Raw genomic sequence first — 27827 nt, forward strand, 5'->3', positions numbered from 1 at the left:
CCCTCGTCTTGCAGAACAAAATAAAGATGATATACATACATTTAAATTATTTAAGAAACGTGTCAATATGACAAAGTGGCGTGTTTTAAAAAGGCCATTCTCGTTTCACAGTAAACTGACGTAGAAACGAAAGTGAAAATAAATGGGCGTGATCAACAGATACACTGACACGAGCCATTTCCTCGTTGATCAGAAGGATCACGATGGACGAACATTATCCCATCGTTGTCGAGGGAGACTTGGGGCCTGAACACTCTAAAAGTGTGAAAAATAAACTTCATATCCACTTCCAGAGCAAGAAGAAATCTCAGGGAGGAGACTGCGTCGTGCAATATGACAAGAACAACTCTGCTACGATTCTGTTCAAATCACCTGACAGTAAGTGCTAAACACATAACATGCGTAAAATATTCACAAAATAACAAGTTTTGTGTTATTTAGTGATGTAATCAAGCTGTCGAGACACGTATAAGGTCATTTCAGGTTCAAATACAAAGTGACAAACTCTCACGAAGTAGCTTATTGTAGCCTTTGCTATAATCTGAATCAAATCACTTCTATTACTCTAGCAACCGCTGTCACTCATTTTTTTAAAAAAGTAAAGAAGTGAATAGACAAAGCAGGCAAAATCTGACATATAGGCTATGTATACATGCTTTGCAAGTAATTAATAATAATAATAATAATAATAATAATAATAATAATATCCTAATAATAATAGGCCTACCCATTGCCAAGCATTTTGGAAGATGTTGGCTCCTCTATTTTAGGATAGGCCTATAGATTTTTGTTTTAGCTAAATGGCATGGATGTCACATCATTGTTAAACTTGTCGTGAAGTTGTAAAGATTTAAAGTGTTGTAATCGATTCGAGCCTATCTGACTAAGCCTGCATGTTTTTAAGTCCGAGATGCCGTACTCTCCCAGGAAGAACACAATATTACTATTGATGGACACCAAATCAAGCTGAAAGTGTACAAACCCAGCGGTGTAGAGGAACAAGCAGCCAGCACTGGACAAACAGTGAGTAGACATTACAAAATGCAGAATTAAGACAAAATGATATATCATAAAATATGAATTCGGTTGTGGGAGATGTAGATGCATTTTAGAGTTTCTATATAAAGATAGTTTTCTTTTCTGTATACTGTTATTGTTAGAGTAGAGAGAACAAATAGCCTAGCATTACATGTAACACAAGTAATCAGATTACTTTTTCAAGTTACTAGTAATTTATGGCATTCTTTTTAAATTTACAACTACATATAAGTTACCTTTTCAAATAAGTTTGTTTTCCCATTTATTGACTGACTCCTCTCTTATCCCCATGTTGAGAGAAATCGGGAGTGAGGTGCAAACCTATTATGCAAACCTGCAATAATTAAATGTTAAATTACACAAATATATTTTGTATTTAATCTCATTTGACACAATTAGTTAGTTTTTCAGGGAGTAACATTGTAATGCATTACTTTTAAAAGTTACTTTCCCCAACACTGATTGTAAATGTTGTGATTTTAGGTGGACCAGGCATGTGGATATCAGGAACCAAGTGAGTAAATCTGGACTTTGGTCTCTGACTGCATGTGTTCGTTTATTAGTTAAGTTATCATGCTGTAATTGTGAATGTACTTATTAACACATTTGTTTTCAATGTTAAAGATATCAGTTAGGTTACTAAATGATACAAAACATTATTTTGTTTGTTAACAGTAGTTGATACTGGTAACTGACTTTACAAAAAAAATATCCTGCAATGACATTTTATTAATATATAACCCTTTTATTTTGCCTGAAGTTCAGAGTGTTCCTCAAACTGATTTGGATGTGAAGAAGCCTCACGAGTCAAGTGCTGTGGTCCTGGAGAACCTTCCAAAGGATATTAAACAAGATGTTTTGGCACTTTTGGTGGAGAACATTACAAGTCTTTCTGAAAAGGACTTTACCTTGGAATTAATACCAGAATTAAGTAAAGCAGTTGTGACTTTTAAAGTTCCTAGCAGTAAGTTCTACTATAAAACATATATACATATATACAGCATACATACTTTTATCATAATGTAAGGGTATTTCACTTCAGCCCTATTCGGATGGTAATTGTTTCTCATGTGGACGTCTGTAAAAAAAATTTCGCTTTCCACATTCGCAGTGATTCGCATGAATGTGCTGTAAATAAAATGTCATATTCTTGGAATAATTAGAATAAATTCATATTTTATTTAATAATAGGAAAATAATATCCAAATTATTATTTAATTATTGAAATCTCCTTTTTAGGAAATAGGTAGCTGTAAATGCGTTCAAAGGGTTTTCTGTCTTGTATTTTATCGCAAAATGATGGATGTCATTTTATAAATGTGGAAATGAGCAGAAATAAGTTAATACAGCCTCTTATTTACATGAGGTAAACATAATGCTGCTTGTATATTTTAATGTATATAATTGCGTAATAATGGCCCATTTCAAATGTTTACTTGCTTTTCTTCTCTTTCTCTTGAGCAGTGATTAAATATTTTTTCTTATAACTACTTTACAGCATTTCAGTAATAAAAGTGTAGGCTAGATCTTTAAAATGCATCCAAATTAGCAACCGTATAGTGCTCAGCAGTGGTCAAATAGGATATAAACAGTGAATTTTGAAGTAAACTCCTATTAAAAAAACTCAGATATGTGGGTTCAGATGGCAATAAAAAACTGACTAGCCCCTATAAATGTTGAAAATACTTTACTAGAAACATTTTTTTGAGAAACAATAACAATCACAATAGGGCTTTAGTCAAACTTGTTTTGCTTCTAAAACTTAAATTAAGTTAATCTTCATTACATGATGGTCTTTTTGGCCTGAAGAAAATTTGTAAAGTGTAGAAAAGTTTAGAAATTTAGATATTTAATAAATTAACACATTTTATATTTTTCTGTTGTGTTTATAATTGTATGTCATTATGGCTTGATCATATGCGTCTAGCACATTCTGTAAACTATAATTTCTGACAGAGGCAGGAAAGTTCCTTGATGACTGCAGGACGCATGAAAAGTTCAAAAAGAAGAATCTGAGGGCCAGTGCACTGGAGAGAAGCACATGTGTGCGGGTGGAGAATCTTCCAGCTGAGGCCAACAACAACGAGATGTTGCTGGAACTATATTTTGAGAAATATGCTGGTCCAGTAGAGGAAGTTAAAACAATTCCATCAGAAAATGCAGCCATTATTACCTTTAAGGAGGAAGAAGGTATAAAAACTTGTGCAGTTTCTGGTAATCTTTGCTAACACATATTTACCTAATTTTGTCAATATCAGTGCATTAATTCTCGGTATCTGCAACTTTCATTCTTTACAGCTAAAGAGAAAGTTTTGAAGCGAGAGAATAACATCTTTAATGTTCCAGTGAAGATATATCCCTACTTTAAATCACTGGATATGGTCTTGTATGGTGGCAACAGACCACATTTGAAGCTGCCTGAACCCTTTACAGTCAGTGTACATCCATCCATCAGAGAGTTCCTCCTCAAGAAAGGAGAGATTTCTTCTATTAAAGACCAGATGAGCTCACACTTCTGTCAAATAAACATGGACAAACCTGAAGCTTTGCTCAGTCCTGATCCAGTATTACTGAAACAGAAAGGAGTTAGCAGAAGACACATTGATGGCTGGAGTAAGAATGCCTGTGATGCCTTCAAGAATATACTCTCAAACTACACAACGTCTGAGTGGCCGGTGTCACACCTCTTATGGTCTAAAGTGGAGAGTGGTGTTAAGGAACTGGTGAAAGATCAGGTTTTTACTGATATGGATGCCTCTAAAGGGATCCTGACACTGGCGGGGATGACCCATGAGATAACTGGACTGAAAACCATCATGGAGAAAATTTTAGAGAGTGCAAAAAATCAAATGGAGACACATAAAAACAGTGTGACAGAGCATATAGAGATATCTCCTGTCATGTACTTTCTGCTTGAAAGAGATGGCCTGAAAAGTGTCGCTTCTCCACACCTGCACATTGACTACAACAAAAAAATTAACATACTAATTGTATCAGGTCTTCATACAGAAGCACTTGCCTTCAAGAATTGGGTTCTTGAGAAGAAAATAAATATGAAGCAGAAGCCCTTAAAGATGTACTATTCAATCATGTTGTTCCTGAGATCAGTGGATTCTGATGAAATGTCCACAGATCTCTTTATATCTCATGGAATAACTGCTGTCTACACGGTCGAAAATGGAGAGGTTGTTGTGACTGGGAGCACAGAAAAAGCACTTGATCAGGCGGAGAAAAGGATGAAAAAGGTTCTTGCATCCAAAGACCTCCTTGTAAGAGATCAGGGTGTCCTTCAAAGGCCAGAGTGGCAAGATCTCAAAAAACGACTGGAAAATTCATTCAATACTTCCAAAAAGAGATCTGTGTCTGTAAATCTTTCACAAAGGGGCAAAGTAATAGTGACTGGATTCAGAGAACCAGTGATGGAGGTCAGTGCGAACTTAGGACGGTTCATTGAAGAGCACACTAGAATTGAAGAAACAGTTCGTGTCAAATCACATGCGGCAGTTGAATTCATAAAAGACAAAAAATCACAAGACTGGCAGCATTTAATGAAGTCTGATGAGGTGAAAGTGATTTTTGATTCAAAGAGACCCTGGATCAAACTGTCTGGAGAGCGTATATTTGTCCAGCCAGCTATGAATTTATTTAAAATGTTGACAGAATCTCTCTACACTGACACACTGATCATTAAAAAGGCAGGAGCCAAGAAGTACTTCATGGAACAGGGTAAAATTATGTTCTCAATGATGTTGAAGGAAAAAAGATTTGTGGTGGTGCTCCAGGAAGATTACATGCTGGAACAGGAGGAGGATGAATTTCCTGAACGCAGTTTTAAAGATTTTGGCCAGGCCTTTTGTGAAGTTCGTATACCAGGTGGAGTAACTGTTACTGTCAGGATGGCAGACATTTGCAAGCTCAGTGTTGATGCTGTGGTCAATGCTGCTAATGAAGATCTGAAGCACATTGGTGGTGTAGCTTTCGCACTTCTTCAAGCTGCTGGACCATGTCTACAGCAATATTGTGACAAACACACAAAAGTAAACGGTCCTCTGAAACCTGGAGATGCTGTCATCACTGAAGCTGGCCGTCTTCCCTGTAAATATGTGGTGCATGCTGTTGGACCTCGCTTCAGTGATTCAGACAGACGAACCACCGAACAAAGCCTGAGACGTGCTGTGAGGGAAAGTTTGAACCAGGCGTCGAGCAAAAAGTGCTCCTCCATTGCAATTCCAGTCATTAGTTCAGGGATATTTGGTTGTCCTCTTGATCTTTGCACTGAATCAATCGCGAAGGAAGTGTGTGAGTACATCGAAGATCATATCCTCAGAGACTCCAGGAGCACATTAACTGAGATTCAGTTAGTTGACAATAATGTCAGTTCTGTGAATGCCATGGCTCAGGCTGTCAGAAAGGAGTTTGCTGCTTATAACCCTAAAATGACTTTACCTCATCAAACTAAACCACATGAGTCTAGTAAATATGGACAAGGCAATCGTGCCCGCGGTCGTGGTCGTGGTCATGGTCGTGGTCGTGGACATGAACATGGATATGGACATGGAAACGCCTATCGCGGTCGTGGAAATGATGGCCAAAGAAACCAAGCATTTGAAAATCCCAAAGGCCCTGGTAACAGAGACTTTGAAGGACAGGAACATTCAAGTTCTGGTGGCAGATCAGATAAATCTGAAGGGTTGAGTGTTCTTGAGACCAAAACTACAAAAGAAGGACTAAAAATCATTCTGAACAAAGGGAACATCCAGGATGCACGTGTAAGTGAATCATAGTTACTTCGGAAAAAAAATTACTGACAAAACATAGCAAAAACATTTTTTTCACTTGCTTTCCAGCTAAAATATTTTATTTGTTTTATAAAATATATATTTTACAATAATAAAAACAACAACAGCACTGCATAAGGATATACTTTAGAATTATACTTTAAAAAGTGACTGTTATAAAAGTATATTGAAAAGGATAGTTCATCCAAAAAGCAAAAGCCTGACATCATTTACTCATTTATGTCATTCCAAAACAGAATTGTATACTTGCTGAACTATCCCTTTAAATATACACTTTCTGGAAAAAGGCTTAACATGTTATGAAGTGTTGCTTTTCAAGTCATTTTTCTTCTTTATATTGTTTTTTTAACTACAAGATTAGACAAGACTTTGAATAAGATGATTTGCATTGAACTTTGTTTTATTTAATAACACTAATGTAATAACACCCGCAGGCTGATATCATTGTAAACACTATATCGGAGGACTTGGACCTCAGTAAAGGTGCCGTCTCCAAAGCACTTCTTCAGACTGCTGGTCATCAGCTCCAGTCAGAAATCACCACAGCTGCTCGCTCACGCAATGTCTCTTATGGTGATATGGTCATCACAGATGGTTATAGACTGAAATGTCAAAAAGTCTTCCATGTAGTCTGTCCATTTTGGAAACAAGGCTCAGAAGATAGGGTGAGTAACAATTTTGCCATTGAAAATTAGCACTGCTGGCTAATTTTAGAAGTTACTGCTGGCTGATTAAATGATGTGCCTCATATATAGGTTCTGTTAGTTTATTTAGATGGTACTTTTTTAAAGATAATAGATATATTTATTCTTTACATTTGAAAAGGTACTCATTCAGATCATTAGAGATTGCCTGAGAAAAGCAGATACCCAGGGAATGGCTTCAGTCGCCTTCCCAGCGATCGGCACTGGGAATCTCGGTTTTCCTAAAGATCTGGTGGCTAGAATCATGCTGACAGAAGTCCAGGAATTTAACTCTACAAGTCTTCGAGAGGTAACCGTGATTGTGCACCCTTCTGACAAGGAGAGCATTCGGGTGAGTTAAGGAAAAATTGATTTGAGAACCATAAAAAGACACAGCATCTAAATAATAGCTAAATCATTTACCATAGTTTCTCATGTTAATGTTATCTTATATATTTTTGTGTTTTATCTGTTAGTGCTTTACCAGCATCTTTAGACATGGGATTCAGGGTCCCATCACAAAAGGAGCACATCAACATTCAATGCCAAAAGTTTCTGACAAGTCAGCTCAGACCTCTGGTAACACTTTCTTATCTGATGTCCATCACACTTGTTTGTTGAGTACATTTAATCAAAAAATGTATTCTGATAAAAAAGTATATCCAAATGTTACAGGATATGTTTATGATAGTGACAATAAAACTTAGATATTTTCTATATATTATACATCTTTGTTTTTCATTAGGGCTGGCTGGCAAAGTCTCCTCTCCCTCTCTCGGGGTGCACATTATGCAGATGGGTCGAGTGACTCTGGAGGTTTCATCAGGAGACATAACTAAAGAAAAAACTGATGCCATCGTCAACTCCTCAAATCCGACATTTTCTCTGAAAGCAGGTTAATCCAACTTCACACACACATTGTTTATTTGAATGCATCTCCATTTCATTACAATTTATTTCACACTTGAAGAGAATTGTAATTTAACTGTCAATTTTTTATTGTGCTGCAGGAGTGTCAAAGGCCATTTTAGATGCTGCTGGATTACAAGTGGAACAGGAATGTTCAAAGATTGGTTTGTAAAAGTGTTTTTTTAAATTGTGCATTTATTTTTCATGGACATTACCTTTTTGAATACTTTAGAGAGATGTCAGTGAACTTTAGATGTGATTGATAGACCCATTTTTTTCCGACAGTGGGATCATCAAAGATGCAGCAGTCAGAGATTATGACCTCAGCTGGGAACCTGCCGTGTGGAAAGATCATCCATATTATTGGACGCAATGATCCATCTGAAATAAAGGATACTGTTTCGTCTGTTCTGAAGTTATGCGAGTTACGCCAGATTACTTCTGTTGCTTTTCCAGCTCTTGGCACCGGTAAGACACTTTGTGATCTTATTTTTATTATTTTTTTTTTTTACATAATGGCATTTTCTTCTTCACTTTTTGTTAATTAAACCCTAAAAATTCATCAATGCTTCAAAAATCATTATTACATATTTGGGTCTTTAGCAACCTTGATCTATATCTAACTGTGTGTTAAGACACGGCGCGTTTAAGTGACGGGTTTCCCAATAATATGCGAGGTCCCTGTTTGCATACAGGTACATAAATAAGAAAAACTATGCGTGGACCAAAGTGTCATACTAACTTCAGCTAAAACATCAGTGTTTGCCTCAACATAATTAAATGGGCAACTATATGATATGGCTATTTACTGATGCTGCAAACCAACTTGTTTGCTTTGCGGCCCCTTTAAATAAAGTTTACAAGACCAAGCATTTGATCTACGTCAGAGCGTCCACACAAATCTTTCAACAGCGTACCTTGGCAGGGTAGCCAAAGCGAATTTTGACGCTCTCGCCGGCGGTGGTCTGAAAGCACAGTGACAAAGATGGATCTCTACCTGACATGATAATATAAAACTCTCTTGATATACAGAAGAATAAAATAAAAGCACATTTTGTTACCTTTTGGAGCTTGAAAGGGTTCAGTTCAAGCAGATGTTTTATAACATCATCACTGTCCTCATCAGAGCTTGTTTCCCAGCATCTGGCTCATATTCACAATCTCAAACATATTCTTAAAACTATCATTTTCAATGATCGCTGAGAGCTTTATCAAATCCACCATCAACTGACAGTGACACTATTATTTGATTGCGTTCAGCACTTGCTTAGCAGTAAATCGCTGCGCCTGTGTAAGTTTTGCTGATGATACTTTCTATTCTTCTGTTTTCTTCCTGCGCAATTGAAGCGTGACTTCAAGGGGTGGTTGATTATGATTTCACTTTTCTAACTTTAGTTAGTGTGTAATGCTGCTCTTTGAGCATAAACAACATCTGCAAAGTTACAACGCTTAAAGGGTTAGTTCACCCAAAAATGAAAATTATTTCATTAATTACTCACTCTCATGTGGTTGGACACCCGTTACACCTTCGTTCATCTTCGGAACACAAATGAAGATATTTTTGTTGAAAGCTGATGGCTGAGAAAGGCTTCAGAAAGACCTGTATTCTACATGTCACCTCTTCTTGAGACTCTCCATCATTGTCTGACACTGGTTTGAACATAAAAGGCTGAACAGTTTCATTGCCTAACTGAAGCTCTGCCCCACAAGCCTCCAAAACGGCAATTTTAACATGCAATAAAAAGTGATCTGTGGGGTATTTTGAGCTAAAACTTCACATAGACACTGTGGATATCAGAGACTTATTTTACATCTTGTAAAAAGGGACAATCAACTACCTCTTTCATCACTGTGTATCAGACATTGCCACCTTGTGGAATAAAAATGAATCACACTTATTCGGTCATCAAAGATTTAATTATTGTTGTGCAGAAAAAAAAAAAAAACGTATACTATTACACACCTCGGGTTGTTAGCGACCCTGTACAATTGTATGTGATTTGGAAAACAATTATTGTTATTATTATTATTTTTTTCATGTTAAATAGTTTATAATGAATTGATTCAGGAATTCTGAAATTGTTGATGTCTAACTTTAAAAAATGGAGGAGTAGGGTAGTCGGATCACTAAAGACCTAAAGAAGAGGTATGTGTTATGATTATATAATTAGGGTTAATAAAACAGTTTTGACACTTTGTGTGAGTTATTTTCTGTTCTTTTCACTGCTTTGTCTCTAACCCTTTAGGTCTAGGTGGTGCAAAACCAGCTGACGTTGCAGATGCAATGGTTGATGCAGTTGTTGACTTTGTGAAGAAAAAGAAACCGGTGCATGTCAGGTTTGTGAAGTTTCTTATTTTCCAGACGAGCATGGTTGCAGACTTCCACCAAAGCATGGTCAGAAGATCTGGTGAGAAAGAAGAGGATAAAAGTATGCGTACCAAAATTAAAGGTCAGTAAACAATAATAAAAATAATGCTTTTTCCTCCTATTTGTGTGAATAAGTTTAATAAACTGTAATTGATCCCTGTTGTCTTTCTATCAGAATCTCCCACAAATGAAAAGTCTGTGATGGTGGTTGAGGAAATTGAGCCAGCTGTGTTCCAACTGTGTGGAGAGACACCAGAGGACCTGAGGGAAGCCAGCAACATGCTCAACAGCTTAATTGTACGGGAGCTTAGGACCATGCCAATCCGTGATCCAGCCATTGCTCATTTCACCAGAGAGGATGTAGAAATGCTGAACGCCATGCAGAGGGAGTTCACAGTCAGTGTCCAACTTGAGAAGAAAGGCCAAGACTCTGTCGTCACATTGGAGGGACTGACAAGGGACGTTTACAGTGCAGAGAGTCGTATTCGGGACACGATCCGTAAGGTGGAAAGAAATGAAGAAGAAAGAAATATGGCATTTATGGTCAGCACTATAGTTAAGTGGAAATATCAGGAGGATGGACGCAGCGTCAAACACTTTGATGTGCTGACAAATTTAATGCTGGAACAAGCCTTGCAGAAGAGACAGCCTTCAGTGAGAATCATGATAAACAATGATGAATATGATGCTGATTTAGTGAACTATAAGGCCACAAGAGGGGCAATGAGTATTACACTGATTAGAGTAGATCTGTAAGGTGAGACTGTAATATTTTAGACAATGATTAAAAGGCTATCATATACAAAGATGAGTTATTAATATTTTTGTTCTTGTCCATAGTTGCTGCTGCAGCTCAAAACCGTTTCAGGCTGGGAAGACATTGCAGGACCTGAGAGCGAATCAGACATATATGACTCATTCAAACTGACCAAGAAGTCTGAGTCCGCACCTAGGACCATAAGATCTATTAGTCCATACAAAAAAAAGAGGAAATTTGAGGGTTCATAAAAATATGCTGGTACAGTAAACACTGCAAAATTTGGATTTCGTCAGCCCATTTACACATGTTTAAAGCTTGCATGTTAGAAAAATAAATATAGGGGAAAAATCTACAAGTTTTATTAAAAACATAGCCAAAACACAAGTTGCACAATGACATAGGTGACACTACAGTTGTATTAATACAATGACATACGAAGACTTCAGATGCCTCTAAATCCGTCTGATGTTCTTCTTTAAAATAAGTGTATTTGTCAGCCTTCCATGTATAGGTTTCTAAGTACCGGTACTTCTGAATAGGCTTAGGTTGAAATCTAGTTGGTTTGAAGTGAAAGTGTTTTATGAATGTATACTATATGTGGAGAGCATTCACTCAAGTATTGCTATCTCATTTTAGACCGAAGTGGCTTTTAGAGGCTTTTGCATCTTAACTCTTCATACAGACATTGATACACTGGGAAAGCTTCTAAATACATGGATTTTATTACTGTAAATATTTCTTCATAATATTTGAGAAATATTAGTTTTTTTAATTCTTTGTAAAATAAAGTGATTTAAGAAGTGATTTCAATTCTATTTTAAAACGAGGATAGGATGGAATACTGTTTGTACACTGTTTGCATATGAATGAAGGATTCCAATGAAAAATGTAATAAATAAAAAATCAATATACTCTACTGTTTTATTATTATTATAGTGTAACACTGGCAGAATCAAATATGTGAGAACCGGACAGCACAAAATTGATTGGATATTGGGCAACTGAAAAAAAAGATGTCCTCTGCTTGTTTATAAAACGAGCATGAACTATCAATGTCCACATATTTAGAAATTTTAGAATGTAGTAAAAGGTATATTTTATGTACATATTGGAAATGCAGTACTTTCCAGGTTAAAAAACAGGCCCTTTACAAATCTTCTACAATGACCTCCAATAGAACTTTCCTCATGGGGAAATTTTAAATTGAAAAAATTGGCATATATTCCTTTTGTAACATTTTCTCCTTCCAAGAGTAAAGCAGATTGTATTGTAACTGTGCACATTGGATTATATATGGAGTGATATTAAGGTGAATTAACCCAGGTGAGGGTGTTTTAACCATATCTAAACTCTTGGAGGAATTGGAAAATTGTAAAGTCAATTTAAGTCATAAATTCGAAACATTTGCTGAGTCATCAAATAAGGAAAGGATGCAGTTAATATTATTGTGGAACCATCTGGGGTAAAAAAATAGAGATTATGATAGTGATGTCACTGTTATTCTATTTAAGTGTTTTTAAACTATTTTTAACTATTACTATAATGCTACTACTGTTTTAATTTTTTGAAAAATGTGTAATTCAGGGTGACAACAGTGTGCTGCAAAAGAAAAGTTGGAGGCAGCTTCTTATGTAGGCCTATGTGAAATAACACATTTTAACACCTTGTAAAAGTAATATACAGTGAAGTAATGAAGTGAATTTAAAGCATGTATAAATAAACAAAAAATATACTCAAATTTAACTTTAAATATACTACAACTTCAGGATATTAAATAATGTGTTTTAAAAATATACTTTCGGTGCGTTGTTACAATCACAACTGAGTACAGTTTAAAATATACTAAAATATATGTTAAAGTAATGTTCAAATAAGTACACTTTTAAAAAAGTACACTGAACTTTCCTTTTAAGTATAATTTTCTAAAATTAATTTTAGAAAATATGCTAAAATACAATTATTTTAAAGTGTGTTAAATTGAATTGTGACTTAAGTAAGAGACGTAGACTATTTTTGCTAATAACAGTGATCTTCCAAAGATTTTTTTAGTTTTGGCACATTTTTTTCTCTATATAGTGTTGATACGGCAACAAGTAAATAAAAATAGCCTACATTAAGTTTCGCCACACTCTCGGTTTCACAGTAAACTGACGTAGAAACGAAAGTGAAAATAACCAGGAGGGCGTGATCAACTAGATATACACTCACACGAGCCATTTCCTTTGATTAGAAGGATCACGATGGACGAAGAATATTATCCCATCGTTGTCGAGGGAGACTGGGGGGCTGAAAACGCTAAAAGTGTGAAAAATAAACTTCAGATCCACTTTCAGAGCAAGAAGAAATCTCAGGGAGGAGACTGCGTCGTGCAATATGACAAGAACAACTCTGCTACGATTCTGTTCAAATCACCTGACAGTAAGTGCTAAACACAGCATTTGCATGACGTTAACAAAATAACACGTTTCGTGTTGTTCAGTAATGTAATCAAGCTATCGAGACACTTACGGTAACTTTAGGTTAAAAAAAGTGTCTTTTCCTAAAAAAAGTGCGATAAACTCACGAAGTAGGCTAGCATAGGGAAGCACGGGGCTCAAAGTAACAAAGGGATAGTTTTAGCCTAACACGGTTTAAAACTTTCCACACATGACAGCATGACGAATACTATATATAAAGGAAAAAAAAGGGCAAAATTTAAATATCTTTGAAAGATATCACTGAACATTTATTTGAATATAGCAAAAGTAACTTAAGCTTTAGCTAAAGTTACTTATTTTAACGTTTCATCTTTGTTTTGTGTTTATTTAAAATTAGACAAATCTGATATTATTTTAATCTTAATTCGGTTTTTTATTTTTATTAATTTATTTTTTTACAGTTGAGATCGTTCTTTAATGCTGATCAGAAGACACTAGCGGTTTAAATCCCAGATGTCAATAATACTGCATTACAATGAGCCCCTATTAAAACTATGGTATTCTACACTATACTTTTATGAATTCTATTGAGAAACCACGAGAAAGCGGTGAATAAAAACTGTGAGTCAATGTTCAGAAATTATGAACTATTGTTATGTTTTGAATAACTATATGTATAGCTGTGTCTTGCGGTGTTTGTTGTTATGCTCAAAAATTAGTTTATTTTTAATTATTAAAATAAAATGCCATTATTTTGTATGAAAGAATTTAATAATTGTATTGTATTGACAACATAGTTTTTCTAGGATATTTAAATTAGATCAACGTGCCCCACTTGTTTAAAGAAAAGTAAAGAGGTGACTGACTAACATACCAGACCTGCCATGCAGATTTTTCAAGAAATTAATACAATAAAATCCTGTCATTCATATCCCAGGCATTTCATCTAAATGGTCACATTCACTTAACAATATCACATGAAAGATGATGGGACTATATAACTAAATGTGTTGTTTTGTGGTATGTTCTTTGTTTTAACGTGTTGTATCTGACGAAGTCTGATTGTTTGTGTTAAAGTCCGAGATGCTGTGCTCTCCCAGAAGAAACACATTATTATTATTGACAGTCAGAAAATCGAGCTGAAAGTTTACAAACCCAGCGATGTAGAGGAACAGGCAGTCAGCACTGGACAAAGAGTGAGTAAACTTATTACAAAATGCAGAATTCATTGGATGAGTGGCTTTATTGCAGCACTATGTATGAACAGAATGGTCTTAAAATATGAAATTCAATTTTATGGTTGAGATGTAGATAACTATTCTCTATCTATATTGTTGAAGAAGGCTGGAGTAGAGAGAGTAACTCTACTTGTTTAGCAGTGATCTCCGTTTACATAATTGTAAATGCTTTATGTTTGTGTTTCAGGTGGACCAGGCATATGGATACCAAGAACCAAGTAAGTAGTCATCTGAACTTTGGTCTCTGAATGCTTACGAGCAAGCCTTTTTGGTTAGGTGATCTTACTGTTACAAGATACAACAATTGAGACTCTGGCTTATTTGACACTGCATTTGGAACCCAAATCCAAGAAACTGAATACCCAAATTAAAATGCATAATTCGTGAAGCCTTTGGACATTAAACATTGTAGACTCATTTGAAAGAAAACATTCGGCTGCTTTGTTGTCATATCATAAATCAATAATAAAATTCTGAGATTTATGTAACATTTTTAAGACCATGCTATGTGATTTTTCATGCCATTTCATTTAGAGACTAAAATGCTAACTGTTTTTAGCTTAGCGCAGCGTCATAATACAATTTATGAGAATAACGGCATATTTTACTCCAAAAACATGATCCTTCTGTGAACTGATGTGGCTTCTTATCACAGAATGAGGCAGAAATATTATTTTATAGTGTTATATACAGTGAAAAAGGCTATGTTGATTGACATTGCATTATAAACAGGCCTACATTAGCCTACCCTTAAGAAAATAACCAAGATGGCTTGAAGAAGACAGATAAACCATATACTGTTACAATGGTTTGTTAATTCTCTTCATGTTTAATCAGTCAAAATGTCTCTATCTGCTTTTTATTCAGCTAAAGCAATCCATAGCCTATTTGGGATTTCTTGGAACTTCAGAAGTTTAATACTTCTGTGTCTCACTTGTGGACTTTTTATGCAAGGGCGCCCTCTGGTGTTTTATGACAAATTTTACATTTAGCGTCCCAAAATGCCCATGTTGACCTATTTTGGGTGACAGAACAAACAATATTCCTCTCTAAAGATATTTGAAGTAAACTATATAATCCATACGTTTTTATCCAGATGAGCACACTTTTGAACTAAAAGGGATAATAAGGGATACAAATATTAAACACAGAAAGGTGTCAGCAGTTAACAGATTAATGTAACATTTGCCCTAGGACTAGCAAAAATAATTGCAATTTAGTCTCTGTATAGTGGCAAAATACACAGAATGATGGTAAAAAAGCTTCCATACTTCTGCTTTATAACAGATGGCAATGTTAAGGTGCAATACCACCACCTATTGTACTCTGGGATGTCGATTATTTTGTGTATTATTAATTCTAAATATTACCAGTATATTGTCCCCCCTTTAATAAACACAATGTCGATATTTTATGTTTTCAATACTGGTATATCGTGACACCCCAAGTAAGGATATCAGTTAGGTTACTGAATAATACAAAATATTATTTTATTTGTTAACTGTTGCTGACACTACTTGTGACTTCACAACAAATAACCTTCAGTGACATTTAATAAATGTGTCTTTTATTTTGCCTGAAGATGAAAGTGCCCCACAGACTGATTTGGATGTGAAGAAGCCTCAAGAGTCAAGTGCTGTGGTCCTGGAGAACCTTCCAGATGATATCACACAAGATGTTTTGACTCTTTTGTTGGAGAACATCAGCAGTCTTTCTGAAAAGGACTTTACCATAGAATTAATATCAGAATTAAGAAAAGCAGTAGTGACGTTTAAAAATCCCAGTGGTAAGTTATCCTATAAAATATACATGTTAATTTAATCCTATTTGCAATTTAACTTTTTGCACCCAAAACTTAATTTAACTTAATCCTGATAACACAATGCTTCAGCTTTACATTATGTATTTTTTTGGACTGGAAAAAGGTATATATATTTAACTGGTATATATATATATTTGTTCATATTTAACTGGTATATATATTTGTATCATGTTATTATGACTTGATCAAATGAGTTGGAGGAATTCTGTAAAATGTTTCTCACAGATGCAGAAAAGTTCCTTGAGAAGAGCAGGACACATGAAAAGTTCAAGAAGAAGAATCTGAGGGCCAGTGCACTGGAGAGAAGCACATGTGTGCGGGTGGAGAATCTTCCAGCTGAGGCCAACAACAACGAGATGCTGCTGGAACTATATTTTGAGAAATATGCTGGTCCAGTAGAGGAAGTTAAAACAATTCCATCAGAAAATGCAGCCATTATTACCTTTAAGGAGGAAGAAGGTATAAAAGCTTGTGCAGTTTCTGGTAATCTTTGCTAACACATATTTACCTAATTTTGTCAATATCAGTGCATTAATTCTCGGTATCTGCAACTTTCATTCTTTACAGCTAAAGAGAAAGTTTTGAAGCAAGAGAATAACATCTGTAATGTTCCAGTGAAGATATATCCCTACTTTAAATCACTGGATACGGTCTTGTATGGTGGCAACAGACCACATTTGAAGCTGCCTGAACCCTTTACAGTCAGTGTACATCCATCCATCAGAGAGTTCCTCCTCAAGAAAGGGGAGATTTCTTCTATTAAAAAACAGATGAGCTCACACTTCTGTCAAATAAACATGGACAAACCTGAAGCTTTGCTCAGTCCTGATCCAGCATTACTGAAACAGAAAGGAGTTAGCAGAAGACACATTGATGGCTGGAGTAAGAATGCCTGTGATGCCTTCAAGAATATACTCTCAAACTACACAACGTCTGAGTGGCCGGTGTCACACCTCTTATGGTCTAAAGTGGAGAGTGATGTTAAGGAACTGGTGAAAGATCAGGTTTTTACTGATATGGATGCCTCTAAAGGGATCGTGACTCTGGCGGGGATGACCCATGAGATAACTGGACTGAAAACCATCATGGAGAAACTTTTGGAGAGAGCAACAAATCAAATAGAGAGAGAGAAGAACAGTGTGACAGAGCATATGGAGATGTCTCCTGCCATGTACTCTCTATTTGAAAGAGATGGCCTGAAAAGTGCCGCTTCTCCACACCTGCACATTGACTACAACAAAAAAATTAACAGCTTAGTTTTATCAGGTCTTCATACAGAAATAATCATGTTCAAGAATTGGGTCCTTGAAAAGAAAATACAAATGAAGCAGAAGCCCTTAAAGATTGACCATTCAGTCCTGGAGTTCCTGAGATCAGTGGATTGTGATGAAATGTCCACAGATCTCTTTATATCTCATGGAATAACTGCTGTCTACACGGTCGAAAATGAAGATGTTGCTGTAATTGGGAGCACAGAAAAAGCACTTGTTGAGGCAGAGAAGAGGGTGAATACAGTTCTTACATCCAAAGACCTCATTATAGAAGATCAGGCTGTCCTTCAAATGCCAGAGTGGCAGGATCTCATGAAACAATTGCAAGAATCGTTCAATACTTCCAAAAAGATATCTGTGTTTATAAACTTTTCTAAACAGAGAGACAAAGTAATAGTGACTGGATTCAGAGAACCAGTGATGGAGGTCAGTGCGAACTTAGGACGGTTCATTGAGAAACATACTAGGATTGAAGAAACAGTTCGTGTGAAATCACATGCATCAGTTGAATTCATAAAAGACAAAAAATTACAAGACTGGCAGCATTTAATGAAGTCTGATGAGGTGAAAGTGAGGTTTGATTCAAAGAGACCCTGGATCAAACTGTCTGGAGAGCGTATATTTGTCCAGCCAGCTATGAATTTATTTAAAAGGTTGACAGAATCTCTCTACACTGACACACTGATCATTAAAAAGGCAGGAGCAAAGAAGTACTTCATGGAACAGGGTAAAATGATGCTCTCAGTGCTGTTGAAGGAAAAAAGATTTGTGGTGGTACTCCAGGAAGATTACATGCTGGAACAGGAAGAGGATGAATTTCCTGAACGCAGTTTTAAAGATTTTGGCCAGGCCTTTTGTGAAGTTCGTATACCAGGTGGAGTAACTGTTAGTGTCAGGATGGCAGACATTTGCAAGCTCAGTGTTGATGCTGTGGTCAATGCTGCTAATGAAGATCTGAAGCACATTGGTGGTGTAGCTTTCGCACTTCTTCAAGCTGCTGGACCATGTCTACAGCAATATTGTGACAAACACACAAAAGTAAACGGTCCTCTGAAACCTGGAGATGCCGTCATCACTGAAGCTGGCCGTCTTCCCTGTAAATATGTGGTACATGCTGTTGGACCTCGCTTCAGTCATTCAGACAGACGAACCACCGAACAATGCCTGAGACGTGCTGTGAGGGAAAGTTTGAACCAGGCGTCGAGCAAAAAGTGCTCCTCCATTGCAATTCCAGTCATTAGTTCAGGGGTATTTGGTTGTCCTCTTGATCTTTGCACTGAATCAATCGCGAAGGAAGTGTGTGAGTACATTGAAGATCATATCCTCAGAGACTCCAGGAGCACATTAACTGAGATTCAGTTAGTTGACAATAATGTCAGTTCTGTGAATGCCATGGCTCAAGCTGTCAGAAAGGAGTTTGCTGCTTATAACCCTAAAATGACCACACCAAATCAAACTAAACCTCATGGGTATAGTGAACATGGACAAGGCTATCATGGAAGTGGCCATGGAAACTATGGCCAAAAAAAACAAGATTTTGACAGTTCCAAAGGCCGTGGTAATAGAGAATTTGAAGGACGAGCTCATGAAGGCTCCAGTGGAAGATCAGATAAATTTGAATGGTTGAGTGATCGTGAGACCAAAACTACAAGAGAGAGAATAAAAGTCAATCTGAGAACAGGGAACATCCAGGATGCATTTGTAAGTGAATCAGAGATGATTTGTTAGATCTAAAACCAGAAAAATTGCATTTAGTAATCAGAGCAAATTCCCAAGAGCGGTTTCTCCTCCTTCACAAATTACTTTGTTTCTCCCGCAGGCTGACGTCATTGTAAACACTATATCGGAGGACTTGGACCTTAGTAAAGGTGCCGTCTCCAAAGCAATTCTTCAGACTGCTGGTCATCAGCTCCAGTCAGAAATCACCACAGCTGCTCGCTCACGCAATGTCTCTTATGGTGATATGGTCATCACAGATGGTTATAGACTGAAATGTCAAAAAGTCTTCCATGTAGTCTGTCCATTTTGGAAACAAGGCTCAGAAGATAGGGTGAGAATAACTTTTAATTGAAAATTAACAAAATAGTTATTAACTGTGTTACTGCTGGCTGATTAAATGATGTGCCTCATATGTAGGTTCCGTTAGTTTATTTAGATGGTACTTTTTAAAAGATAATTGATATATTTATTCTTTACATTTTAAAAAGGTACTCATTCAGCTCATTAGAGATTGCCTGAGAAAAGCAGATACCCAGGGAATGGCTTCAGTCGCCTTCCCAGCGATCGGCACTGGGAATCTCGGTTTTCCTAAAGATCTGGTGGCTAGAATCATGCTGACAGAAGTCCAGGAATTTAACTCTACAAGTCTTCGAGAGGTAACCGTGATTGTGCACCCTTCTGACAAGGAGAGCATTCGGGTGAGTGAAGGAAAAATTGATTTAAGAACCATAAAAATACTTAAGGCCAGATTTACTAACAGCTTACGCCAAAGCAAACCCTCTTTTGGCGTAAAAAAATGCTGTCAGGATTTACTAAAGACAAAACAAATTAGCACTGAAAGGTATGAGCGAGGCTATTTTTGCGGCTGACCTTGCATATGCATTTGTAGGGGTGTCCCTTTCAGATGCAAAATTTATGGGAGGAGAGTATTTAAATGAATCATGCAAGGTGATTTACTAAGAATTGCGCTCGTCAGTTTATTGGTATTTTCACCATTTACCACCCCAAATCCCCGTCTCTTTACACAGAGCTTTACACACAGAGCTTTACACTCACATCTGCGCTTTTGTGGACTTGTACTCTCACACTAATATTCCCTGTTTAGTAAATCTGGCCCATAGTATTTTAATAGAAAAAACAAAATAAACAATAAATGTATACCAAATTTTATATTTTTCTCCAATTTAATCTTCCATAATTGCTCATGTTAATGTTGTCTTGTATATTTCTGTGCTTTATCGATTAGTGCTTTTCCAGCATCTTTAGGCAAGGGATTCAGGGTCCCATCACAAAAGAAGAACATCAAGACTTCATGCCAAAAATAAACAAGTCAGCGCACACCTCTGGTAACACTTTCTTATCTAACGTCCATGACCATTTTTCTGTTACTGAACATACATGATAGACTATGATTACGTTTTGATGTTTCTATGATATGAACTTATAATAATATTTCTAACTAAAAATACATTAATCAGTAAATAGAAAATAGGCATATTGTGTAATGTAAGCTTTGAAATCTTTCAATACATCTCTTTGTATTTTATTATTTTCTTTATAATTAGGTCTTGTTGGGAAAGTCTCCTCTCCGTCTCCTAAGGTGTACACTATGCAGATGGGTCAAGTGACTCTGGAGGTTTCATCAGGAGACATAACTAAAGAAAAAACTGATGCCATCGTCAACTCCTCAAATCAGACATTTTCTCTGAAAGCAGGTTAATCCAAACTTCACACACTGTTAATTATTTAGATTTCATTTAGAATTATTTTTACATTCAAAAAGAATTATGATGTAACTGTTTATTTCTCTTTGTAATCCAGGAGTATCCAAGGCTATTTTAGATGCAGCTGGATCACAAGTCGAACAAGAATGTTTACAGATCGGTCTGTATTATCGCACATTTTAATATTCTATCTTTTAAATTTACACTTCAAGAGATTAAACTTTAGATACTATTGGTAAAACAGTTTTTTTTTTCAACAGTGAGATCATCAAACATGCAGCAATCAGAGATTATGACCTCAGCTGGGAACCTGCCGTGTGGAAACATCATCCATATTATTGGACGCAATGATCCATCTGATATTAAGGATGTTGTTTTTTCTGTTCTGAAGTTATGCGAGAGAGGCCGGTTTACCTCCATTGCCTTTCCAGCTCTTGGCACCGGTAAAATTCTTTTCTGTGGTCTTGTGTTTCTACATACAGTAATTGCAATATATTGTTGCTTTATTTACTTTTTTTGGTAAACATTTTCTCTAACCCTTTAGGTCAGGGTGGTGCAAAACCAGCTGATGTTGCAGATGCAATGGTTGATGCCGTTGTTGACTTTGTGAAGAAAAAGAAACCGGTGCATGTCAGGTTTGTGAAGTTTCTTATATTCCAGACGAGCATGGTTGCAGACTTCCACCAAAGCATGGTCAGAAGATCTGGTGAGAAAGTAGAGGAGGATAAAAGTCTGCTTACCAGATTTAAAGGTCAGTTAACAAAAATAATGTTTTTTCCATCTATTTATGTGAAAAAGTTATTGATAATTGATCAAATGTTTTTTTCTATCAAACCTGCAGACTTTTTTACAGGGGGAAATTCAGAATCTCCCACAAATGAAGAGTTTGTGGTGGTGGTTGAGGAAATTGAGCCAGCTGTGTTCCAACTGTGTGGAAAGACACCAGAGGACCTGAGGGAAGCCAAGGACATGATCAACAGCTTTATAGTACGGGAGCATATGACCATCCCAATCCGTGATCCAGCCATTGCTCATTTCACCAGACAGGATGTAGAAATGCTGAACGCCATGCAGAGGGAGTTCACAGTCAGGGTCCAACTTGAGAAGAAAGGCCAAGACTCTGTCGTCACATTGGAGGGACTGACAAGAGACGTTCATAGTGCAGAGAGTCGTATTCGGGACATGATCCGCAACGTGGAAAGAAATGAACACCGAAGACGTGAGGCATTTATAATCGGCAGTATGGTTAAGTGGGAATATCAGGAGTATGGAAGCACCATAACCTTTGACACCCTGACAAATTATGACCTGGAAATGGCCTTTCTGCACCAGCGTCCTTCAGTAAGAATCAAGATTAATCATGATGAATATGAGGCTGATTTAGTTCGCAAAACGGCCACAAGAGTGGCCAATATGTCAAGAAGTATTGAACTAAACAGAGTAGATCTGCAAGGTGAGAATATTGAATAATTCAGACATTAAAGACGTAAAAGGCCATCATGTACAAAGTTTAGTTATTCCTGTGTTCTGCTATTTTTGTCCATAGATGTAGCTCAAAGTTCTTTGCCGTCACACTGGGATGACATGAAAGGAAAGCCAGTTGTTCTCGTAACACTCACAGCAGGTTTAACTGAATATGCAGAAGTGGAGAAAGAGTTCAGAAGAACCGGTCTAGGCTCTAACATCATTGAAGTAAGACTAGACTCATTTGTTTTGAAAGGTTTTGGTGTTGTAATTTAGCACTATGGTGTAATAGCAACGTTTTATCAATCTGAATGTTTATTCATGTCTTTAGATTGAAAGAGTCCAGAACAGCACACTTTGGAGAAACTACATGATAAAAAAGGAGGAACTGGAAGGCAAAAATCAGCATACTAAAAATGAGATGCTTCTCTTCCACGGCACTGGCCCTGATAAGACAGATCAGATCAACAATAACGGCTTCAATCGCAGCTACGCTGGGATGCATGGTATCATTCTGTAACAAAATTTAGGGGAACATAAACAATCAAGCAACAACTTAAAAGGACCAACAGTCTAATGCTCTTGTTCTGTTTTTAGGAGCCATGTATGGGAATGGTTCATATTTTGCTGTGGATCCAAGTTACTCTGCCCGCGGCTACTCTAAACCTGATGCCAAAGGACATAAACGCATGTACCTCGCCAGAGTTCTTGTCGGTGACTTCACTCAAGGGAAAGCAGGGCTTCCTGTTCCTCCTGCGAAGAGCTCCAATAGTGCAGATCTTTATAACAGTGTGGTTGACAACATGCTCAACCCAAGCATATTTGTGATTTTCCATGATGTACAGGCTTACCCAGAATACCTAATCACCTTCCAGTAGTGAACTGTTGTTTTTGTTGCTATTTTCATGAGGTTGAATTGTAGGTTTCTGGTAGTGTTATATAATCTGTAAAATATTTACAAGCAGGAATAACAGCCATTTTGCAATCTTTTTTTAATGTGGCCAATGAGAATGAAAAATATCAAAGGACATAAATGTAATCCCTGAAAAGGTTTTGTCCAAACATTAGAACATTTATGAACATTCCTCATGAGCATTTTTCAGATTTTACTTGATTTTCATGGTTCTCATTTAGACTTTGCATTAATCAGTAACAGATTTGCTTTTTATCCTGCTAATTTAACATATAAGAAAAAAAATCCTAATAAGGAAAAGGATTTGTCCTGAGCATTACGATTTTACAGTAAATAAAAGAACATATTGATTCAAATTATATTATGTAAATGTAACAAAAGTTTTGACTGAAATAATGTTAGCAAATAAAAATTATATGAAACATTTCAAATAAGTCTCCATTTCCATCCAAGTCTTACATCTCTGTATAATGTCACATTTAACTGCCAAAGTCGACTTGCCCAGTGTCACAGGTCAGGGTGTGTCACCGGTTCGTCTCTCGTTCTTTGTTTGTCCTGTCATTTCCTGCAGCCTGTGATTTGAGCAATCAGCATAATCACGAGCTGATCTCCCTCACCTGCCGCTTGTTCCCTCTACCATTTATATTCCCAGTTCTTCTTTTTGTCAGTTGATCGTTTCATGTGGCTTGGATGGTTCTTGTCTGTGCTTACCAGTTTGTTATTGTGCTCAGGACCAAATAACGAGGAGTTTATAGCAAGCTGTATTCTCTTGCTGGGCTCGTTATCTGTTTGGGCCGTCCTGTTTTCGATTTCTTCAGTGGTCTCTCCAGCCTGTGTGCAGAGAACACAGGAGCCACCAAACCGTTTTTTAAACTGTCACCTTGCCACTTTAAATGTTCATGTTTGTGTCTCGAGTTTTCCTTAATAAACTTGTTTACTACAAATTGAGTCTCCATTAATCCACATCCTGAAACCTGGGGCCATCTAAGAATGGGAAGGGGTGGGATGATCCCACCTAAACACCTGTCTTGACCATTTGGCAAAGAAAGCATTCATATTTACTTTTTGATTTGTGCATTGTTAAAAGAAAAGTCTCTGTGTTAAGAAGTGTAAGGAATTTTGTGGTATTGGCTGAAAGTAATTAATGAATTGGCCTCGAAAAGTGTTGTGAAAAAGTGGAGGCTGCCAGTCACAATAGTGAAAACGAGCAGAATTCTTGAAATATTTGCATGCAATGCACAGATTTAATCCAACTTTTTCAATGTGGAAGTACCTTTTTTTTCTGTAGACATACACGACTTCTACTTCTGATTCCTTCCATATTATGGCTAAACATGTCAATTTAAAGGGGTCCTATTTTGCCTCTTTTTACAAGATGTGAAATAAGTATCTGATGTTCTCAGAGTGAAGTTTTAGCTCAAAATACCCCACAGATATTTTTTTATAGCAAGTTAAAATGTTTTTATGTGTACCTTTAAATGCAAATGAGCTGCTGCTCCTGGTCCCTTTTCTAGAAGAGGGCGGAGCTTCAAGAGCTGGAGTTAGCGTCTTAACCAGAGGCATTACACACTAAAGTTTTAAAAAGTTAAATAATAATATAAGAACCCTTTAAAACTACACTATGCAACTTTTCCGTCCACTAGAGGGTGCCTATTCATAGGCATTTGATGGCACCAAGTTTGAGCTCAGAGTCTTGTGACATGGGGTCTACACCTTACAGGTGATGGAAAAGAATCGGGATAGGACTCGGGCAGAAATCATGTTCATGGATGGGGTTATTAACGTTACTGTAGTATGAAGAAGAGCATGGCCGAGTGTTGAGGGAGCTGAGCAAGGCCGCTGGAGTGATTGTTTTACGCAAACACATGGCTCGCGAGTAGAGGGACTTATACTATGACGGGACACAGTCGCGAGCGCCATTTCCGCTTTTCCAGTCATGAGGTAACTCAGCTCTGTTTATCATATTAGATACATTTAAGTGTGTAAAAATGATGTTATGGCTCTACTCGCCATCGCTCAGTAGCTTATGTGACATTTGTTGCACACTGCTAAGCGTAATGCGTTTCTGCAAAATAAAACCGGAAACCGAGGGTAACGCAGATGTGACGTAAATGACAGGCGACTCCCTCAGATGTCCCTGCTCCTTTGTTAAAATAGCAATTTTCTCTCAGTTTACAAATAGATGGAAACATTTGGTATATTGTAAGAACTCGACTGAACAAAATACTGTATATAACACTGGCCTGGTGGTTTTTGGATATTTCACTGCAAAAATCCTACATAGTGATCAAATATTAGTGCATTTGCAATGCTTATGTAATCGTGTATATTTTTGAATCTGGTATTATTATTAAAGTCATTGCAGGCTATTCTTATTTTCATTTTGAGATGCTGTTTGAGATGCTGTTGATTGGTTTTACTGTATAACCATAAGTCTGTTTCTTTCAGAAGGGGCGAACAAAATGCAAATCGCCCTGATTGCTGCGTCTACAGCAGAGCAGCTGTACGCATGCCCGACGGAAATCCCGGTTTAAGGCTGGGTAGAGAATGGGGTTCAGTGCAGAGTTGAGATACCCCAACCAAAGAACGATAGAGTGAGTCAATTTGTTCGGATGGGTCTCTGCGAACATTCCCATGTATGTGAAGTAGGTGAAATAGGGGAACCAGCAAATGACAAAAGCACCAAGCACTGCGGCCAGGGTCACTGTGGCCTTGTGTTCCCGCGCAGTGGCAACTGCATTTGCAGCCTGCGCAAAGGATGGAGTGGTTGCCCGTATACGGCGCACCTAAAAGTGAGACATGAAGAGAGAGTGAGAAAGGGAACAGATAAATTGCAGTGTACTTTTTCTGGGGGGATGTGCAATGAGATATTTGGTATGATGCTTATGAGGTGGGTCAATGACAAATAAGAGTGTCCACACTAAAAAAAGGAACAAGAAAAATTGATTTTTTTGAAGGAATGTACTCTTTGTAGTTATATTTATGTCATAGTATTTTATGACCAACATTTTAAAATGTAACTTTTTCTTTTTCTTGAAGTAAAAAGGTTTGGCATGATCTTCTAAGATTCTTCTAAGAAGATTAACTGCTTAATAAAATTATCTTTTTTTTTTACTGTAGAAAAATTCCCCCATTATGATATATAGGTAGTTGTATCGTCCTGCCATTTTCCATCTTATACCCCCCACAAATACAGAAATAATTTGAATTCATAAATTAAAACATGTCCATCATAGAAGAGGTGTATTCAAGTCAGTGCATGTTTGAAGGGAATAGATTGGGACATAAACGTACCTGCTCACGTGCAACACAGAATATACGATGGTACATTCCACACATGACCAGTAGAGGGAGGTAGAAGATTCCAAATGCTTTCAGCAGCACATATTTATTATTCCATTCATAGCGGCAGGTCCTGCCTTCCTCTCCTTCATCCCACATGACCCAGTCCAGGTTTTGCACTCTAAAGTCAGATGTGTTCCAGCCTAGGTTAATAGACACAAAGGACGCGGCCAGAGAGCATGTCCAGATTGCAGTCAGAGTGATCGCGACCCTCCTAGGTGTGACCCTCCTGGGATAGCAGAGCGGCCTGGAAATCGCAAGATAACGATCAACACTAATGGCCAGTAGAGTGAGGATTGAAGCACTGCAGAGCATTACATCCAGAGAGATGTAGATGTTGCAAAAAACACCACCGAGAGGCCATCTCCCGTTGCGTAATTCCAGCATGGCAGAGAGTGGCAGTACCAGCAAACCCAGCAGCAAGTCTGTCACGGCCAGTGATAGTATAAAACAGCTACTAATCTGGTGCAGATGACGACTGGTGGCCACAGCCAGACAAACCAGCACGTTTCCACAAACAGTCATAGCAATGAAGGCCACCAGTACCACCCATCGCAGGGCAGTGAGCGTCATTGTTAGCAGCTGAAGCTGGAAAGCTTGGAGATTTGTGTCCGAGTGATGTCCAAACTAGTTTATTCAGGACTCCACGTGTCATCTGCTTTTCTCGAACATTTACATTAGGTGCTAGAAAACTCCCATAACATCTATGGCCACTGCTCAGATATCAGTCCAGGTTCATTCCTATAAGAAAAAGAACATTACAGAAAAAAGCAGACATTTAGAACCTTTAGAAAAGTGAAATGTATAATACTTCAGATGTTACAGTACTTTATCCCATCCCAGTTTAAAATGCAAATGCAGCTGTAGGTTAATTTGAAAGGTATAACTCTAACGTTCAAGACTATCCCAGACTAAACTACATGTTTGAGCTGTTTTAACGGAAAGCAAATTGCACTAACATATATTAAAGGTGCACTATGTAGGCTTTTAGCAGTACAATATCTAAAAACCACCAGGCCAGTGTTATATATTTTGTTCAGTTGAGTTCTTACAGTATCACAAATGTTTCCGTAAATAGTGAATAGCCGGAACATCTGAGGGAGTCGCCTGTCATTTACGTCATATCTGCGTTACCCTCAGTTTCCGGTTTTATTTTATAGAAACACTTTACATGTCACAGCAGCTGCTGAGCGAACAGAGTAACATCTTAACATAATTTTAAACACACTTACATGTATCTAATATGATAAACAGAGCTGTGTTACCTCATACTCATGACCGGAAAGCGAATATAGCACCCGCGACTGTGTCCCGTCATAATAAAAGTCCCGCTGCTCGCGAGCCGTGTGTTTGCGTAACA

General features: G+C 37.2%; 3 protein-coding genes across 3 annotated transcripts; 2 read left to right on the forward strand and 1 right to left on the reverse strand.

Moving 5' to 3' along the window:
• Nucleotides 1–168: 168 nt before the first annotated feature.
• Nucleotides 169–11469, forward strand: LOC137063048 (protein mono-ADP-ribosyltransferase PARP14-like). The gene is made up of 15 exons (XM_067434057.1): nucleotides 169–378; nucleotides 905–1023; nucleotides 1522–1552; nucleotides 1799–2002; nucleotides 2995–3228; nucleotides 3337–5807; nucleotides 6272–6502; nucleotides 6663–6872; nucleotides 6997–7099; nucleotides 7266–7415; nucleotides 7531–7593; nucleotides 7715–7897; nucleotides 9676–9879; nucleotides 9973–10554; nucleotides 10638–11469. Exons 1-14 carry the CDS (start codon nucleotides 204–206, stop codon nucleotides 10551–10553), a joined length of 4959 nt encoding a protein of 1652 aa, XP_067290158.1. The 5' UTR covers nucleotides 169–203; the 3' UTR covers nucleotide 10554; nucleotides 10638–11469.
• Nucleotides 11470–12758: 1289 nt separating this feature from the next.
• LOC137063047 (protein mono-ADP-ribosyltransferase PARP14-like) lies at nucleotides 12759–23429 on the forward strand. Its single transcript, XM_067434056.1, has 17 exons — nucleotides 12759–12975; nucleotides 14052–14170; nucleotides 14400–14430; nucleotides 15795–15998; nucleotides 16260–16493; nucleotides 16602–19006; nucleotides 19125–19355; nucleotides 19513–19722; nucleotides 20271–20370; nucleotides 20590–20739; nucleotides 20846–20908; nucleotides 21009–21191; nucleotides 21293–21499; nucleotides 21590–22201; nucleotides 22295–22440; nucleotides 22544–22718; nucleotides 22810–23429. Exons 1-17 carry the CDS (start codon nucleotides 12798–12800, stop codon nucleotides 23088–23090), a joined length of 5529 nt encoding a protein of 1842 aa, XP_067290157.1. The 5' UTR covers nucleotides 12759–12797; the 3' UTR covers nucleotides 23091–23429.
• A 1999-nt stretch (nucleotides 23430–25428) lies between these two features.
• hrh2b (histamine receptor H2b) lies at nucleotides 25429–27040 on the reverse strand. The gene is made up of 2 exons (XM_067434058.1): nucleotides 26420–27040; nucleotides 25429–25911 (listed from the first exon to the last, which is right to left on the reverse strand). Exons 1-2 carry the CDS (start codon nucleotides 27038–27040, stop codon nucleotides 25570–25572), a joined length of 963 nt encoding a protein of 320 aa, XP_067290159.1. The 3' UTR covers nucleotides 25429–25569.
• Between the last annotated feature and the right edge of the window lie 787 nt (nucleotides 27041–27827).

This window comes from Pseudorasbora parva, chromosome 23 (assembly GCF_024679245.1).
Source record: "Pseudorasbora parva isolate DD20220531a chromosome 23, ASM2467924v1, whole genome shotgun sequence".
NCBI classification, from domain to species: domain Eukaryota; kingdom Metazoa; phylum Chordata; class Actinopteri; order Cypriniformes; family Gobionidae; genus Pseudorasbora; species Pseudorasbora parva.

What these genes read in the sequence shown, in the direction of transcription:
- LOC137063048 (XM_067434057.1), top strand. Translation starts at nt 204, where the DNA reads ATGGACGAACATTATCCCATCGTTGTCGAGGGAGACTTGGGGCCTGAA. An exon ending in ATGTGGATATCAGGAACCAA is followed by an intron (nt 1,553 to 1,798) that starts GTGAGTAAATCT and finishes TTTTGCCTGAAG; the next exon opens with TTCAGAGTGTTCCTCAAACT. An exon ending in ACAGGAATGTTCAAAGATTG is followed by an intron (nt 7,594 to 7,714) that starts GTTTGTAAAAGT and finishes TTTTTCCGACAG; the next exon opens with TGGGATCATCAAAGATGCAG.
- LOC137063047 (XM_067434056.1), top strand. Translation starts at nt 12,798, where the DNA reads ATGGACGAAGAATATTATCCCATCGTTGTCGAGGGAGACTGGGGGGCT. An exon ending in ATATGGATACCAAGAACCAA is followed by an intron (nt 14,431 to 15,794) that starts GTAAGTAGTCAT and finishes TTTTGCCTGAAG; the next exon opens with ATGAAAGTGCCCCACAGACT. An exon ending in CAAGTCAGCGCACACCTCTG is followed by an intron (nt 20,371 to 20,589) that starts GTAACACTTTCT and finishes CTTTATAATTAG; the next exon opens with GTCTTGTTGGGAAAGTCTCC.
- hrh2b (XM_067434058.1), bottom strand. Translation starts at nt 27,040, where the DNA reads ATGACGCTCACTGCCCTGCGATGGGTGGTACTGGTGGCCTTCATTGCT. An exon ending in TCTGTGTTGCACGTGAGCAG is followed by an intron (nt 25,912 to 26,419) that starts GTACGTTTATGT and finishes TCTCACTTTTAG; the next exon opens with GTGCGCCGTATACGGGCAAC.